Source organism: Thermobia domestica, chromosome 8 (assembly GCF_964235325.1).
Source record: "Thermobia domestica chromosome 8, izTheDome1.hap1.1, whole genome shotgun sequence".
Lineage (NCBI taxonomy): Eukaryota > Metazoa > Arthropoda > Insecta > Zygentoma > Lepismatidae > Thermobia > Thermobia domestica.
In genome coordinates, this window is record NC_137461.1 from 228,114,659 (window position 1) to 228,134,459 (window position 19,801).

General features: G+C 35.3%; 1 protein-coding gene across 12 annotated transcripts in view; it reads left to right on the plus strand.

The window, feature by feature from the left end:
* Positions 1 to 19,801, plus strand: part of mtd (TLD domain-containing protein mustard) — a 1,050,893-nt gene that overhangs the window by 790,652 nt on the left and 240,440 nt on the right. For all 12 annotated transcript variants that reach the window (XM_081769482.1, XM_081769479.1, XM_081769474.1 and 9 more), the window contains one exon: positions 5,687 to 5,775. In XM_081769482.1, the coding sequence (XP_081625608.1) occupies positions 5,687 to 5,775 (89 nt within the window). The remainder of the gene's footprint in view (positions 1 to 5,686; positions 5,776 to 19,801) is intronic.

Here is a 19,801-nt window from a genome sequence, read left to right on the forward strand (position 1 = left end):
GAACTATATTTATAATAATAAGACTAATTTCAGTTATATTTTGAAATAAATAAATAAATAAATAAATATAGGCAAAAAAAAGAAAAAGAAAAGAAATAATTTCGAAAACTGTAGTTAAAATGAAATATTTTAACACATTAAATAGGGAAAAGGGAAGTGGTTTTTCGTTATACTAGTGTTCGTTATACCCAGTACGAGCAGGAAAAAGATAATCTTGAAGTATCAGAACCCTATAAAAAGGAAATTTAAAGCATATCTTGCTTTTCGGGCTAATACCAGGAGAATTTAGAGTGCATCATGGATGAAAGATGCAATGGACATCCCTGCTGAACTTTATACTTTGATATTCATCTATTTAAACTGTGTTAATCACTTCAATACAACAGACCAAAGGAGTCAAGAGTGTTCAATACTCAAATTATTAATACTGTATATTACGTAAATTTACTTGAAGAGTGCAAATTTCCTCTATTTCCTTAAGTATTGATAGGTAAACTGGAAATTTTTGAGTTTGTGGCTCTCTGCTGTTTATTGCTTCAGGCCAGTGGCGTATTAAGGGAAAGGTTATCGGGCTCAAGCTTCCCCCTTCCTAAATAAATTTGTTAGTTCTTTGGATTCCACGTACAATAATAATCCTTCTTACCATTTCTAAGAATTTCATTCACTTTCTATTTTCGTATGCTCTTTGTTCAGAAATAATACTATATTTGTCAAATTTCATTCCATGTAAGAACTGCGAAGTTTTTGTCTTTCTTTAGTCCATTCTACTCTTCTGTTCCTTTTTCTTAGTTGTTGCTTTCTTTCGTTTTTCCTGTCATACTTCTTTCGACCGTTGTAAGTTGTGATTCAAGTCGGTCGTCGTCAGTAACACCAAAACTAAGAGTTGATAAGCGAAACTGGTGATCCACACCAACTTGCACGGATATCAACATAACGGGACTTCAGTTATTATAGCAAAGGAATATTTACATCATTTAGTTATAAAGAAAAATAAATGTTTGAATTAAAGAAAATCAAGAGGGGGGGATAAGTAGCCCGGGAAATTAAGTAGGCCAAGAGGATGCTTCCTTTTTCTTCTATGAATAGAATAAAATGTTTGATTCAGCGCTAAATTTTTGTGTATATCATATCACATAAGGTTCACCAGTTTCCAATTTTTGCCATTAAAACTTTAATTTATACATAAATTAAAATATATTTAATTCTCAAGGGCAATTGCCCACCTCCTTCCCCGTGTTGTGCATAGTCCCCCGAGACAGAATCCTAAATACACCACTGCTTCAGACCGTTACCTTATTTTTCAAGTGGGATATTATTGATACCCGTACGTTAATACGAATTTTCACATCAGTTGTGGAATATGAAGTGGCCATAATTAATCAGTATAAACGCTATTATTTAAAATTTATTTATATTATTTGCTGGTGAAGCTTCTCGGTATCATTGTGCAGAATCGCTCAATGCGCAACAAAAGGAAGATAATGAATTTCTGTCACGATTTTTCGACGTTTCGTTTAGCTGAAAATATTAAGACCAGTTGAGAATGCTCCAAGAGCATTGCCAGAACGAACTTAAAAAGAATGGAGAGATGGAGTGAGAAAGATAGCTGCCATTGTTCCTAGATGTAAAAGTAAATTTGTTTTTCTTTTTATCCGCATGTTCTTCTCTTTCTCGCAAAAAATAGCAAAATATGACTTACAGTTCTCGAGATATAGCTGTTTAAAAATCTAGAAATTCGAACTTTTGTGGCCAATATCATGGGAAATGTAAGTCATAGAGAGATGATATTAGTGTTAATCAATCCCTAAACATTTTCGTACCGATATTAATTGATGGCCACTATTTGGTACCAAAATATTTACCATCTTCTTAGGTATTGATCAACACCATCTCTCTACAATTTATGGTTCCCGAGCTATGGCTCCTTAAATATCTAGATTTTTTTTTTTTTTTTGCCAATATCATGGGAACGGTAAGTCATAGAGATGATATTGTTAATCAATACCTAAGAGGATGGTAAACATTTTGGTACCGATATTAATTGGTGGCCACTGCCCAACTGGAGATATGGCTGCTTAAATCTCTGGAAATCGGCCATTTTTTGGGCCAATATCTTGGGAACGGTAAGAGTGACGCGAAAAATTTAATACCTTGGATAGTTTTTGATGCTCTATCGAATGTAGGGTTCAAACTTTAAAAAAATCACAAATAAAGAGAGACAGACAGAGAAATTAGTAACGAATTTTCTAAGTTCGTTGAATGTTAAGTGCATATAAATACAATAAAAGCCTTCATGGTTCTATAAGAATATCCTACTTACATGGGTACATTGCTTACTCAGAAAGTGATTATTGGGGATCCCAGATTTATAAAGAGTCATATTTCGATAGTATCTTTATGTTAAAAACTAGTTTCACATTCATATTTTCTATTATTTTATCAGTATTATTAAGACTAATAAGGTATTAGAAAGAAGGGACAAATACCAGGTTGTCTAAAAGGTATTGAGTATTTGGAGGTCAAAATTGAGAATCTCCTTTTTTTTTTTCCACTCACCGATTCATTTGCTATGATTTGCAAATAACATTATGGAACCACATACAAAACTATTTTGTATGCACCATTTTGTTCGATGACCTTTTTGGCATCTTTCCGGCAATACCATAATCCCGTAGCACTAGAACTTATGTGCCTGACACTAAAAATATAAAATTTACTATTTTGCTTTTGCTTTTTTTTTCATAAGTGGAAGGAGATAATGAAATGCAACTTAACCACAATCATAGATAATATTATTCTACAACAAAATATGAGCCTGAAGAATTTTCAATGTTGCCAGAATAACATTTCCCTCAAAATCCAAGTTAAAACGGCGACTAGAGGAACGAACTCAACTGCAGTTGATTACGTATTATGTTGTTTTGGTATCCTGTTAACTAATTTTTAAATAATAGTTGTATTTAGTTTTGTAAAAAGCAAAACTTTTAACATACAGTTCTTAAAATTAAATAATAATGTTATTAAAAAGTAGTCCACAGGATGCCAAAACAACATGACACGTAATCAAATGCAGTTGAATTTGTTCCTCTAGTCACTGCCTTAACTTAGATTTTGGGGAAATTGTTCTTCTGGCAACACTAATTTTTATGGATGGCATCACTGACAATTCTTCAGGTTCATATTTTCTGTTGTAGAATAACATTATCTATGATTGTGGTAAGTTGCATTTCATTATCTCCTTTCACTTACGAAGAAAATCAAAGGACAAGTGGAAAATTTTGTATTATTTTTAGTTTGTCAGGCTCTTACGTGATTTCTGGTCAGAAAATTGTGACACATGGTTTTCATAGGTCTCTTTTGAAACCAACTTAACGCCATTTAAGAAGTTGTGCAGAGACCGAAACAAATGATAGTCTGACGATGCCAGGTTCGCCTAGACGATGGATACATTAAGAACTCCCAGCCAAATTCTCTTAATTTCTGACGGGTAGTTAAAAATGTAGGTATGCGGTCTGGCGTTGTTAGCATGGTATACGTCACCTTTTGTGTTAACCAGTTCCGGCTGTTTGCTTTGAATTACTAGGTACACTCGCGCTAATTGTCGACAATACCGGTTGGAGTGTATCACTCTGCCCGACAGCAGCAGCAGTTCATAATGCACGATGCCTTCACAATCCCACCAAACAGACTGGATCTTCTACTTGTTTCGACCACCCATCACTCGATCAACCGTTTTAGAAATGACTCGAGTTCGTTATGTTTCTATTAGAGATTCGCAGATAAAAATTCTATCGAATGAGTGTTTTTCAATTAGATCATGTGGCACGCAAATGTCGAGTTTGTTTTTGTTGCCAGTTTTCTCCAAATGGTTTAACACTGTGTAGTGATGGTTGTTTCGGTCATGATTCTTACATCCCGGTCTTGCTCGACATATCCACGAATAGTATCCATTTTAGCTGTAACTTATAGGTGTAAATAGTACCCTCAGCGGTGCGGGGGGCGCTCGAGCTCCAGGGGAAAGTAAGGACGCATAAAGGGGATTACGGAGACGCTGAAACTTCAAGTGGCGACACTGCTGTAACTGTTCACCTATTGCGATGAACATCTTGAACATCGAAATTGTCAGAACGAAAGCGACTGAACTTTTTTTTTGTTGCTGCTTTTGCCCATAAACCGCACAAATTTCTTCACAGGCTTGCGCAAGGATTTGCACCTTTATAGAAATAATATTGTAAAATGTAAATCATTTTGGTGAAATTTTACTCATCTTCAAGGTGCAATACCTTATGTCTGATTATAATATTTGGACTTTTTTTGTTTGTTTGTTTGTTTGCACATCTACTGATTTTAACCGTCAACTGTCAAAGTGATGTTAGAGCTGACGTGCTGCGACTTATATACTCTGAGATGTGGGAAACTAACGCTATTTCGTGCAGAAAAGGCTCGTTACTTAGACTGTATAAACCCAAAAGAATTTTTTAAAAGTAAATTTATGATAAAAGTTGTTAGTTATCTACTACAATTTCAGTGATGGTTCTTGAGGGAAGTTGCATTGGTAAAGGTTATTTATTTTTTTTTTCACTAATGGAAAGGATTTTACTTAACGCTCTTGTGTACAAAATCAGTAAATAGGTAAAATTTTGCCCTTAGTTCGAACCGATAAAATTTTAACTTTTACTGGCATGACTTCTCTCAAGAGTCGCCGCTCTTAGTATCAACACATGTTCTTGTTACGCGGTATAACTGTTGTCAATGAATGCTGTCCATGAGTCAGTCACAAAACTCATAAGTTTTTTGGTATCGGTATTAAAAGTCCTATTTGTATGTAGATGCCTGAAAGTATGGCAACAGAACTACCCTGTTGAGCCCGTTTTGTCAAAATTTACATATTCTTCAGGTTGTTTTTACAAATCATAAATTATTATGAAGCAAAGATACTATAGTAATAGTAAGAGTTTTATTTATCGAAGCGTGCTTGAAGTTTCCATGACTTCACTATCACATTACAAAACTCATAATATTCAGTACATAAATCGTGTTATTTGGTTCATTTCGTTGTCTATTTTTGGTATGATAATCATGTCCAAAAATGGATTTGTTGTGATGAAGTTTATATATATATTTCAGGATAATAATTAGACTATGTTCAGTTCAAACCTTGTCATCTTTAAAATGTGTCTTCTTATACTGAAAACTGCACTAAAATTGACCATCCATTCTCAGCTTATTGAGAAAGCAAATTTTATCAGAGGAACTTCTGAATGTGATCGAGTTAATACGGATCAACGATGAAAAGCTGGTACAGTTGTATGTAAAGGAAGGAACGATGTTTCGAAACACAGGGACATAGAATATAAGCTACCAGTTCTGTGTAAGCTGTTTCTTGATAAGCTGCTGAGAAGAAAGTGTTCAAGTTCCACTCAGTTTTGTGCTTTATTATTATGTTGATGTTATATATTGCAAACATGTACTTAACGATTTTGTTGAGCTGTTTGTTTTGTGGCAGGTGGTACTGTTTATGTAAGTTCATGATGGATTGCTATTCTGTAAGATTTCCCGTTTTTTTTTTGTTTTTTTTTTTTGTTGAGATCTCTAATTTACATACTATTATTATTATTATTATTATTATTATTATTCCTTTCGTTATGTGTTGTTAAAAAAAACTGATTAGTGACTTTCTTTATAGAATCCTCTGATGGCGGAAAGGACGGGTCCTCCCCCACTGACAAAAAGATGGGGAAAAACGTGCAACCAGTGAACACCGCCACCTACACTGTAAGTAAGACAACTACACCAATATTATTATAATGTATGATATTATAATATAGTAGAAAATGGAATTTAAAGTAGTTCAGTGTAAAATTGAAAGGTAGAAATTTTAGAGCCGAATTTTTTACATCATTTCACGAGTTCTCAGATCGATTTTGTAAATTAAAATATTAAGATTAGAAGCCAAGTTAAGTTACGACCACGACTGTGTGTCGTGTATAGCTCGAGAGCACTGACGTGATGTCGAAGATACAGAAATTGCAGGATGTTATATTGATATAGGACAATAGTATATTGACATCTACTTACAACTGTTGATCGAGAAGGATCATTTATAGCGGTTGGTTTCCTCGTTTGGCTGCTATTGTTTGTTATGACGTGTATGTAACTATAAATCTAATTGATCAACGATTCTTGTCTAGTCCTAACCCTAACCATATATAAAACTACATGAACTGACATAAAATGACGGGTACTTGCGGTTGACGTGGAAAGTTGAAATTTAGCACGATTGTAGCTTTCCAGAACTAACCTACAGGAAAATTGCCAAAAGAGAATATTTTCAGTTTTTAGGAGATCTAAAGAGTGGATGAAGAAATTCCCCATGTTATTTAAATGGATCCTCTTTTTTTTTAACGTACAATCTCATGTTTTAGGTACTTGAAATTGGAATAAAAACTTTAAATTCGTTATGCTTGTACGTTTTCGTTAACGTTACCCAAGTAAATCACCAAAAATAAAAAATTCAAACTTACGGGAAACTGAAAAATCTTTCCCATGTTATCATATTTATATGGGGCATCTTCTACACCCCAAAATGTTCAGGCACTTCCAGCAGGATTAGAATAATGAAATTTGACATGATTGTAGCCTTCCAGGACTAACCCATAGGAAAATTGTTAAAAGTGAATATTTTCAATCCTTAAGAGGTCTACAGGAGGGATGAAGAAATTCCCCTGTTATTTAAATAGACGTTTTCTTGAGATACAAAATCCTATCTTTTAGATAGTTGAAATAGGAAAAGAAACTTGAAATTTGGTAGAATTGTGGATTTAAGAGATGCGAATCCGTTGGCGAAGCAAACGCGGGAATCTGGGGGCAAAGCTCACAGCTGGTCAAACTCAGGAAATATTAAGAGCAAAGGTAAGATGTTCACTGTTGATGCAAATGCTGATACATAAGAGATGCGAGACCGTAGGCCGAGCAAACGTGGGTGTCTCGGCGTGCAGCCCCCAGCTAACCAAAGAATATTTTCTTAAAATTAGAATGTAATACATAAAACCCGTTTTTGCTACATGACACTTAGAATCGTGAGGAATTTTCTTCGCCATAAAGTGTATTTATTAAAAAAAAAAAATGTTTGTGCATAATTCTTATAAAGAAAAAAGTGGTAGGATGTCAAGTTATGGAAGGAAGCTCTATGTACTCTTATATTAAGGATATGTGAAGTATAGAGACCATTCGGCTGCTGCTATTAGTTTTATTTTCATAGTGACTCTGTTACTACACGTAATATGGATATAAAGCCGACAGCTTCAGAAACTAGCTTACTCCATGAAATGAAATCTTTCAGTTTTACGTCTCACAGTTACGTCGGTTAGGCTAAAAGAGACGGTGATGATAAAAAAAAATGATGAAATGATGGAATGGAGAAAGTAGGAAGAAACGGGAAAACTCCGGAAAAAAAAACCACAAACACGGTGTTTGTTCACCACGAAGTCCATACGGCAAGGGCAGGGATCGAATCAGGGACCGTAAGCTCCGGAGGTGAACACTCTACCACTGAGCCATCGCGCCTCCTAGCTTACTCTAGTGACACACACAGCATTTGAACACTTTAAGGAAAACATAAGTAATTCTGATTTGCTTTGTTAATTAAATATTCCCGCCCGTTGAGAGGATTTGCCTATCTAGGCACTCATTAATAGCTCAATATGCAGAAATTTATATACTTTTAATAAATTAACTACTAAACAACATACCAATAAATTGAAGATTCCATTACCACACTACACTTGAACGCACACTGCCAATCTTCAGCACGTATGGAAGAAGCATACACTTTGTTAGTTCTTGTAATACAGAAAACTTTAAAAACTAAGGGAAACACTATAAAATCACTTGGATTTAAGGCGAATGCAGTAAAATTATTCTTAAAGTTGCGAAACGTCACTAGTAAATATAGTTTTTCTTTAATAAAAATCCATAGTAAGCTATAAAGAATCTATTGTTGGAAATGATAAAACAACATATTCCAAGGCAACATGAAAATATCGCATTTTGAACAATACTATAGTCAACATAAACTTAAAATCATTGTCAACATGTAATCTATTACGAATTAGTAAAATATTGTATTCCTTATTCCCGGAATTCCTTAAGGGATTCCAGGATATGGTCATCTTATCAGTGACGTAACTAAGAGGAGGCAAACGGGCCTTGTGCTCCGGGCGCCGCATTCGGGAGCGCAAAACTGGGCAAATATTTATTTTCATTGTAAGTCAAGGAAAGGAGTTTTAGCAAACAAAAGATCATAAAAAATATCTCAGAAATTTAACAGGACAACAATGACCCATCAACCTTAGGATCATATCCATAGAGCATAAATTAGCTTTAAAGCTATCTTTTGAGGACATTATAAAAATCTTTCCAGCCAAAAGAGTCCAGAAAGTTAAATTTTAGTTCCAACTTTTTGTATTTTCATTTAACTTACATAGATTTAAGAGATTTGCAAACTGTCCGAATATAATACTTGAAACAACAGCTTGACTGTTTGTCATAATTAAATATTCTGTTCTAAACAAACAGACTGGTGATTCGTTCTACACATGTGCACATCTCAATATAATTTCAAAACCATTGTGATTTGTAGTTATTATAAGACTATAAGAAGGTGTTACTCTCAGATTATTTGGCAATCAAATCAGTGCCGTGGAAAATCAGCGCCCGGGGCGAGAATATATTACGGCGCCCTGCCTCCCCGTACATATGAGTGAGGTCGACAGAGCAGCCGCGAAGCGCCACCAAAGTTGGCGCGAAGCGGAAGAAAGTTTTCAAAAATAAACCCTCCTTTTCCTGATTTTCAGCACTTTCATTACTTTTCCTTCTATTATATAATATTCTTTTTTCCTCTCGAATTTTGCGTCTCCTTACTTTGGCGTCCGGGGCCATCGCCCCGCTCGCCCCCCTCACGGCAAAGTACTGAATCAAATACTAATTATTTCGGTGTTTTATCTTGTACTAAAAATTAAATTATGTACTGCAATTTTGAAATCAAGCTTTTTGAAGAAAAAATGGAATAGGGTAATTACTGTGTGATACCAATATCAGGTATAGTCGGGGAGCGTATTGGTTTGGTTGGTCAGGGGGAAGGGGCATTAAGGCGATTTCTTGCCCAGGGCGACAGCTAGCGTAGTTGCGTCATTGCTTATAATAATAGTAATTTAAATTCCCATTCCGCTTTCTTCCCATATATTTTCTTCCCTCCTAGGACACAATAAGAATACTGAAATATGAATCTAATAATTTTAAATAAATCCAGATATCAAATTTCAAGACACTAACGTTCAGAAGTTTCAAGATATGGATATTTTAATATAATTTCCATCCTATTGTCCCTTCCCTTTTTCGTCGAATTTCCAAAAAAAAATCCTTCCTTGGTAATTTCTCTCTCAAATCCTGTGTAGGTCGAAATTTGACGTTTCGAACTTAAGCGCTTTGGCCTGGGTGTTGATCAGTCAGTTGCTCAGGACGATTTCCTTTATATAGAGAGGGTTTGTTTTCTTCTTTCTTATCCATCACGGTTGAGCAATGAAACCTCTTCTATTAAAGACGAATGCCAAAATGTTCTAAGAATGCTGACTGATTACAATTCTCACCTATCGTCCGTGTTCAACATTATTTCGTTAATCTCACCTATATTTCGTGTTCAGTATTATTTAGATACTTGACTTTCGTTCAGATTTTTTGACTGTTCTAACGATTTCGTGAAGCCAATTTTCAACATAGTTTTTAATATTAATCTCGGGAGATCGTTGATATCTTTTTAGTTGTTTTTAAAACAGTGATTTCCCCCCTCTCTTTCCTGGAGCGGATTGTTTTCTAGTATCGCTTCTTAAATATGCCTTTCTCGCTCAGGGTTGTTTCGCTCAATATTCGTATGTCTTTGGCTTGCAGTATTTATCAAGAAACCTTGCGACAATCTGCAATCAATTTCTGCTTACAAAATTATTTTTCTCATTATTATTATTATTATTATTATTATTATTATTATTATTATTATTATTATTATTATTATTATTATTATTGTTATTATTATCCAGTTCATAGAGTTCACTGATGGAGTTGTGCGATATTTCGATCGTTTTTTTCTCAAATATTGGAATATCGTTATCCAAAAATTGTATTGATCGACAGGGTTCTATATCGATATATTTCTGTTTCGGTATTTTCTATATTTCAACATTTTTCGCGGACATCTCATAGTCCTACCGATATATTTAGAAGTCAATGGAGTATGTACGCCCAAACATATGCGACCATTTATGCATATACGCCTATTATTTTAGTACATACTTTTATTTTAGTACATTTTTATAAATGTACAGGAGTTTCCATAAGACTTACGGTTTTCACCGAAAATGTAACAACATTATATATATATATATATATATATATATATATATATATATATATATAATATGAGAGTGGGAGAGATGGATGGATAGGTAGATAAATATAACTGTTCTGGGAAACAAACATACAAGGCAGAGACACACATCATCCTAATACAAGGTGGTGAGATGAAATTAGGTAGCCCTGCAAATATCTTGGAAACGACTTATCCAAGATAGATGGTTGTCAAAAAGTATTGAAAAGACCTTAATCCTGCATTGGATCGACAATTGTTGATAGTGGTATATATGCGTTTCGAATATAAATAACCCTGACCACTATACTCATGTGATTCCAGTTCTCATTCTTGATATTTGAGCATTTGAGATTAAGAAATAAACGCTTATACCTTGTTCTGAGAAATCAAGAATTTCTAAAAACAAAGATAGTTAAACTAAAATGTACTGTACCTAGGTATAACTAGGTAAAATTTACTGTTATGTTTGGGTATAACAAAAGGTTCTGCGAATTCGAAATATTTTAACAACCGGTTCTAGCGAACCAGCTGAATAGCACCACTGCGTATATATACGTCACACAGTTAGCCTTGTAAAAATCCGAGTGAGTGTAGGTCTGAGTTAAAGTGAACATCATTCATTTAGATTAGTAGACACAAAACCTATAAAAAATGGTGAGTCTGAACAAGAGTGACCTTCGATTGCAAACTGTCCATCCTCTGTACTGCATTTTGAGACTAATTTTGTGTTCAGTTTAATCGTAAAATTAACACTTTCAGTCGGGAAGGAAATGTCTCCACGAATATCGTAAAATAACCTTAGGTTTAAAGTTGGGATGAGTGCTAATAGCTTGTGCAGGAGTTCATAGAATGAATATTCATTGTTGACATCTGAGAAATGCGATTGAAGATTAGTTGCAATCAAAGTCAGTCGTGTGACAGCAACAAGTGCACTTACTCATGAATCATCTATAAATAATATTGATATGATATTTTATCTGTTGATAAGAAGTTGAAGATTAGTCGTATTGTGTTTCAGTCAGTATGTAACATGTTTCAAAGGTGTGCATGGATTTGTGTGAAGTTGTGTTTAGGTTAGGGCTATGTATCAAGTTGCGGGATGGTTTAAAACACTGCGAGGAATACCGAAACAATTTTCCAGACTTCTCACAATAGATGGTGAAGATGATTTTGTAGGAGAATTACGCAATGTAGCTAGAGAGAAAGACAGTGCGAACAGTAATGAAGTAAAGAGCTCACCACCGCAATGGAATATTCAACTTATGCCTGTTGAGGTAAAATTCTTCCTTTACATTGCATCGTGTATGTGTGTGCCGTACTTTGAGTTTTTGTGGTTTACGTTATTATACAACACCAAGGATATAAAGGACCTAATATTAAATTAAGCTCCGAGCAGTGCCAAATCAAGCCCGGGACTGGGGAGCCTAGACCCCGATAGTTTTTTGAGTGAAAAAATAATTAATTACAGTAGAGGCTCGACAACTCGAATTTTTCACATTCCCTTGAACTCTCCATAATACCCAATGTTAAAATAACCATCGAATATTTAAAAATTACATATAAATCGAATTTTAAGGGTTTCATAATCATATTTAAGCACCTCGGTAACTTGAACTTTCGTATCTATGAACCTCTACAAGTCGAAGTTCACCTCTAAAAGTCTAATTTCTCTTGATGTGTCCTCGATAGCTGGAAGCTTACACGTTTGTGTAATTGTCATTCTTCGAGTTATAGAGGTTAAACGAATAAAACTACGAGTTATATAATCACTTTTAATGAGCAACGCGAAACGAATTCTCGAATTTTATTTGCTATCTCAAATTTTTGTGGGTGACCACCGTGATAACTCGAACCTTGATTACTCGAAAGACACGATAACTCGAATTTTTTATCTATTCCCTTCAGTTTCGAGTTATCGAGGTCCCACTACTTTTGATATACCTATCGTAGTCTGGGTCCTGACTTGTCCAGTTTTTACCTTCTACATCTGCCAGTAGCTCCGACTTCCCTCCAAGTCTTGAGTCCAATGCGCAGACCATTATTCAAGATCAACCCTAAGTAGGCGGCTATTTGAAGCGTTCGCAAAGCGTTTTTGTTGATCAAACGTACGCTTAGAATACGCTGACCATGTATTTAAATGTGGGTGGCTAATCACAATGTGCTGCAAGCGCGAAAACAATAAAAAACGCGCAGAAAACGTCGGCTCGAGCGTATTTGGTGCGTTTCGGAACAATAGACCGCCTGCTGTTTAAAAGATGTCTAAAGGAAGGGGAAAAAGGAAAGATGTGTTGCCAGGCAAGGGGATTTTTAGGAACAAACATCTACTTGGAAGATGCTTTGTGCAGAATATTGGGACTCTGCTATTATAGATCTGGAAACCCTGACTGTCTCACAGTACGATTTATAACTCTGGCAAAAGTAAAATAACCTATAGCCACCTAGGTCGCGTTCGCTGCGGGGGAGGGGGGAACGCATCAAAAATGCATTCTCGAATAGCCATACACTTAGATAATACCACCACACGGCACGGATGATGATGAATGTCTGTAAATGATGATGAAAGAATTAGTAAAATGAGAAGACTGGGAGGAAACTGCAAACTCCCAAGAAGTGACACGAACACAATCTTCTTCCCACAAGCTGTCGTGGCGTGAGATTTAATGAGAAACACCTCGCACCAAAGGGAAGAGCTTTATCACTGAGACATTTTACAATGATGATGATATATAATGATTGTGTCTTCTCTGCATCTTCATATTACGCCAATGCAATCTAAAATGATTTCCACTGCTGCTAACATTCATGAAAATTTAATCTTATTATGTCTATGATAAAAGTATTCTAGTTATGTTTGCGTTAATATTCTTATCTGTAAGTATATCAAACATTCGAACGGCATTCCTGGAAGTGTACATATTAAGCAAAGCGTAACCAGAAAAAAATCGTAAGCGGCAATAAAAAAGATATTCCTGTCTGCTAATGTAGTAGAAGAGTAAGAATTTCAGGAATGGGCTTCAAGCTTCCAAAAATTTCACCTTGGGAGAATCCAACCCGAAATGCCCCTCCACAGCGATATCCGTAATCTGGTCTTTTCCTGCAAGAGAGTAGAGGCGAGAATGTTACGAAAAAATCACAAAAAAAAAAAAAAAAAACTTACAGATATTCGAAATACGGCTTTGGCATCAAATTAAAAGAGAGCAGAGTGTATACAGCTAGTATGACCCATAAACACTTTTCATTATACAGTGAGGATCAAAAGTCTGGAGCCATAGACCAACCTCGTTAAGAGTAAAGATATGAAAAAGTTGTAAGACCGGAAAGGTGTTGAAAATAGGTGGTTTTCAAACTAAAATGGTGGAATTTTTTCAATCGTTTGGGCTCCACATTGGCATCTCATGTTAAATGAAAAAAAAAAAAAAAAAGCAAAGTTGCCAGTTCAGCAAATTGTTTCCTTGAGCCGTCACTATACCAACAATACACTGTTGTTGGAAAATTGATTCTACATGTTCTAGGTTCCTTCACATAACAATGTGCACGTTCCCTTTGTCAGTTTTATTTGTCATTACTGCTCGTTCGTACCTGCTGAAACGGAAACTTTATATATACATACATACATACATATATATATATATATATATATATATATATATATATATATATATATATATATATATATATATATATATATATATATATAACATAGAACATAGGGCGCCTTACCAGTGTGGAGCGCAAACGACTATTGCAATAGAAAAAGATCCACCATTTTAGATTGGAAACCACTTATTTCCAAAAAATTTTCCCCGTTTTTCATTGTTTGGTCTCTTTACTCATAACAGAGTTGGCCTATGACCTCGACTTTTCGTACATCCAATATATCTCGAGCTCCAGCGGATCTATTAAGACTCTGGTATGGAGCGTGACGCTTTACGGACAAGGGATGTGGACATTGAGAAAAGCTGAAATTCAAGCTGGAAACATTTGAAATGTGGTGTTAGTGCAGAATGTTGTGCATATGAACCGAAAGGAAAGGAAATGAAGACCTACTAAAGAAAGCTAATAAAGGACGACAGATCAGGAAGATAATAGGAAAAAGACACAGCATGCTTGGTCATCTTATCCGGCACTCCGACTGGATCACCTTGTTCATAGAGGGAAAGGCAGAAGGAAAAGTAGAAAGAGGAAGACCAAGGATATAATATGTAGATGCGGCCTTATCAAAGTATAAACCAGCTCTCCCAAGGGAAAGTAAAGTTTTAAAATTTCCATGTTGCCCACTAACCTATGGTTGAGGAGAGAAAGATGATGATTATATTTGAAAATATCGATTAAAATATGCGTGGACCTAGCGATACCCATTTCAGTGGATTTTAAAAAAGAGCGTAGGAGTACAATCGACGTGAATTGATGATCTGCGTATGTCGATCCAATTTGGAAATCAAGTCACGGTTGGTCAGTTGTAGAGCCCTCACCTTTACTGTAAAGGGTCCCTGATTCGATATCGGCTAATGTGAGATTATGGTGAAAAGTATTATGTCTGTTGGTCTCCCTGTCACATTTTCATCCTCAGTCAAATATTTCATAATCACTTGCTTTCATTAGTCATTTGTCTTAATTATTCTAAAGGTCATATCTGTGGGATAAACCTCCTTGCTGCTCCTGGTTGCAGGCGCGAGTCTTTCGTGCATAAGGTCCCGGATTCGATTCCCAGTAGGGAGACGTGAAATTTTGAATACATTATGATGGTTTGGATTCCATCGTTAACTGTAGGTCCACGTCAGACAGCCTTGGAGCTGAAAAGGATGTTTGTTAAACTCCAATCCACCCACCCAACAATATCCGTGGGATGTTAAACAAAAACGTTTCTTTTGTTAAAGTTGAAAGTTCGTCGAAGAGTTCCGCACTTCCTAGTCTCCTTGTTTTAATCTTTTCATTTTTTTTTTTAATTAAGTATCTAGGTAGTATGTATACACACCAGTTGGAAAATGTTGAATTACGCTTGGTTTGGTTTATTCAGCAACTATCATTTCTAAATATATGCGTTTATGATCTTTCTTGTGAAAGAATCTTTCATTCAGGCGTAGTTGATTGTTTCAGCGAACTAAACAATAAGAGTTTATTAATAGAATTAGATTAAGTGTATGTTACTAAAATAGATTGCACTTGAGTCCATCGATTAGAAGACTGATGGCTGTCAAGTATGCTTATTGACGTTTTGACATCATTAAGTTGCTGACGTATTCATGAAGTTTCAAACATGTTTTATTCTTTTCCTCTCTCTCTCTTTCCTTTTCATTATTCTATTAGTTTTAAAGTTGAAACCAAGTATTTACATTAAGAAAAGAAACTGACAGTCATAAGTATGTTGTGAAAACAATGTATTATTTGAACATTTTATAAATTAGTTACGTGCTGTAAGTTTCCCATATGAATGCTTACAAAAATAATAGTTTTTCCAAATGGTTTTGTAAGAGTAACACGATCTTGTTCATTGTTTCATGCACTTCAATAATACATAAGAGCATTCTGTGATTTATGAGGAACATGTGATACATACTCAGTGACCAACTAATATTCATGATTGCATTTCTTACATACGAATTAATCTTGTTTCCGCACTGCAGTTACATTAGTGCTGTAGTGGACTTACAGCTTTACGTGGGATTCAAACTACATGAACTCTTACAGGAATCGAGTTCCGCGGTGGTTCAGTGGTACAGCGCTTACCTCTGGTGCATGAGCCTCCTAGTTCGATAGCAGCTCGCGCTAAGGGAGCTTTCGAAATTTATTGCCTTTCGAAAATCCAGGGGGAAAATTTCATCCTTGCCCCCCCCCTCCCCATACTTCTGTGAGTGGGCTTGACTGTAGCATTGTAATGATATATAGCAACAAGGGCGGCTTTAGGATTTTAATTTTGGGTAGGCCTGCCCCCTCGCTTATGGATACATATACACATTTGATTGATTAATAACAGTAGGAAATTACTTTTACAGTAGTGGTTGATGCTATTTGTTAAATAATTATCTACCATTAATACAAATAGTGGAAAATATATTTATTCTTTATTGTATCTTTTATCGTTTATGTATTTTTCAACATTTTTGGGTAGGCGTGCGCCTACCAGGCCTACCCGCTGAAACCGCCACTGTATAGCCCCGTATATGTTGCGAAATTTGCCGTGAAGTATCATTAATTTCTTGACTATTATTTTATCAAAGATGAGAATTTTTAATTTAATAGAAAGAATGGTATTCCACGGTAATCCAAGATTTTATTTTTCTTTCTTTCTTTCTTTTGAGTTGATAGTAAAGCAATAGGGAATCTTAAAAGGAAAAACAAAAATTGTGTCGTTGAAATACTGTACACCTAATACGGATTCGAAAAATTCAATGTATGAAACTTTTAGAAAATAATGTAGTTACAAATATTATTTGCGTAGCTGCAACGAATGTGTGTCATGTGTGTCTACTACTTAACATTTTTGTTCTCTCTCTCGCTCTTTCTTTCTTTCTCTCTCTCTGTGTGTGTGTATACAGGGTGACCCAAAAGTAGGTATACAGGCCCGTACTGATCAACTCATTGCTTTTTATATCATTTCTTATTGTTATCCATCAGGTAGACTTAGTTTCTTTATTATTTGTTCTTAATATGTTTTTACTTGTATCTTAAACTCGGAACAGCCAAAGTAAATAAACCTGTAAGTTAGAACGTTATACTTGATCAATGCAGGGGTGTATACGTACTTTTGGACCACCCTGAATATATATATATATATATATATATATATATATACAAGGGCGGATCCAGGATATGATCAAGGGAGGGGCTAAACCATATTTTGCCGTTTTATCCAGTGTAAAGCAGGATTGAAACCCATTTTATCCAGTGTAAACCTCACCGTCAAGGGGGGGGGCTATAGCCCCTATAGCCCCCCCCTTAGATCCGCCACTGTATATATATATATATATATATATATATAGGATATAGGTAACAATCTCTGCGAGTCCCTAATATGCAAACTTCAAATCACCCAAAAGTTTTGGGTTGCCTATACATCTAGGAGAAAGTATTGAGATACTCTTAATCCTTATTATAAATGCAAGACGCCTTAGTGTCAATTCTAACTCCTAATAGTTCACAGTCAGGCTAATAGATGTCTCTATTTATGCTTTCTCCTACCTGACGGAGTCATGAAGGTTGGCCTAGATCTAGGCAATTGCAGCATCCAATAGAACGTGAGGATGTGTCCTGTTTGTCAAACACCACCCATGAAATTTTACCAGTGTCGTCTTTTACGCTATACGAAGAACATCTCCCATCTCGCGAGGATACAGTGTTGTCGGATTGCCCCTTCGTTTTGTCTTGTTCATTTTTGTTGTTGTTTTAATTTTTGGTATTATTATTATTGTTAATATTTAATTCAAATTAATGTTAGTGTTCATGTTAAGTTGAGTAGAGTTGATTTTGAGTGGAACGTCCCTTTCAGCAGTGAGGTTATAAGATGGCACCTACTTAACGTGGAATCCGAACATGAGGTCCCGCCGGGTCTCCCACGCCAAAGGCGCGTACGCTAAACGGTTAGCCACAAAGGAGCTCGGTGTTCATGTTATAGCTCTTTGTTTTTTTTTCACTTGTTCGTCATGTCTTCTAAGTTTGGCAACACTGTTGGTTCACTTCTGCTATTTCACGTTTTCCCAAGTGTGCTTTCGGAAGGAAGCTGCACGAATCATGCCCAATTCTTCCGTTGCTTCACACGTGAGGGAAAGCAGTTCTAGGATTGGTGGAGAGTCCAGGCTTCACGAGTCCTCGCGGTCACTATAGTAGTGCTTAAATCAATGAAGTTTCATAAATGTGTCACAGGAGAACAAAACTTACAATTAGTATTGGCAACGAAGGCCATAATTTCTAACTCCATAAAAAATAGTTTTCGTCTAAAATTGCGCATGATAATTCACTTTGCATGTCATTTTATTCACCCCAATGCCATCTGCCGGTTGGATAGAATAATATTACTCATGTAGGTAAACAGAAATTGAAGTTTGAATTAATTAAAATAGACTATATCTTATTGGAATGCTGTTATCATGCTAGTGTTTTAATATAATGCTTCATGAGGGTATATACTTCAGTATGAATTTCTTAATGGATGTTATGGTTATCGTACGACATCAATTTTTAGGTTTTAAACTACCTGAACCTGCGCTCTCTACACAGCGCATCATTCGCATTTGAGCATAAATCTCCTTCTCATTCCTCACAACATATGTACATGTCCCTTTACTGACACAAGTGAAAGACGTCTTGATTTAAAAAAAAAAAAAATCGGTAAGGCGTATCATAAAGGGGAGATATTTTCGAATATTTTTTCTCAATATCTAGCACCGTTTGCAAGATTTGAGCCTACTTCCGGTTGGAGTTTCTAATTCATGTATAACCAGTGTTTTCTTTCTTCGTGCATGCAGTATGTAATAAGCAAATACATTACATATACAATTAATTATAATGTCAGTTATATATGGTGTTCATTGGGCAAAACACTCAAAAAATAAAGATTTATCTTAGACTCGAGAAATGGTTATCCTTCCTTTTTCATTATTATTTGGCCATGAAACAAACGCCTGAGACATATACAACCCCAATATACAACAATGTGGTGTTGGAATGTATGACGCGTAGGATATTATGCTTTAGTTTTTTTTTTAATTTCAACGTTTCCAGTGTACCCTTAAAAATGTAATAAAGAAATAATGACCATGCTTTTTAAATATTTAATTAAAACTGAACAATCTATGCAAAATTTGCAATCGATCAGTGAAAACATCATCTTTCTAGAGCCTGTAGTTTCCGAGATCTCATTGTCGAAAGGATTGGCCACAAACATATAATTTCCAGAAACATATAGTTTAAAAGAACTCCAAAGATGGCAGCACAGTTCATTTGCATTGATTTTGGAGAAGGCTTATAAAAATACAAAGGCTTTGAACAATAATTTTATATCATAAACTTTGTGAAAAAGATATAGTTAACTAATTTAGACTATTTAAAGTACAAATACTTAAATTTGTTTGTCTCTGTTAAACGTGAAATCACTCACAACCGTAAATGAAAGATTTGAAAGCTACAGTTATAAGTTGGAGCTCAAGCGCTTTTAATTGCTATTGTAGCATTTTAATAGATAGATCCTCCTCCACGCCATCGAAATGTTCGATTTTCTCGAAAACTGCGGAGGATGAAGATTTACGCTGACTCATATCCTTTTATTCAGATCAATGAAATCTATCGTTTGAAATCTTTCTCATCCCTGGAAATATTTTTCGTTGTACGCTTACATTATTAAAGAATTAATAGAATCAAAACATTTTTTTAGGCGCACTGGAACAC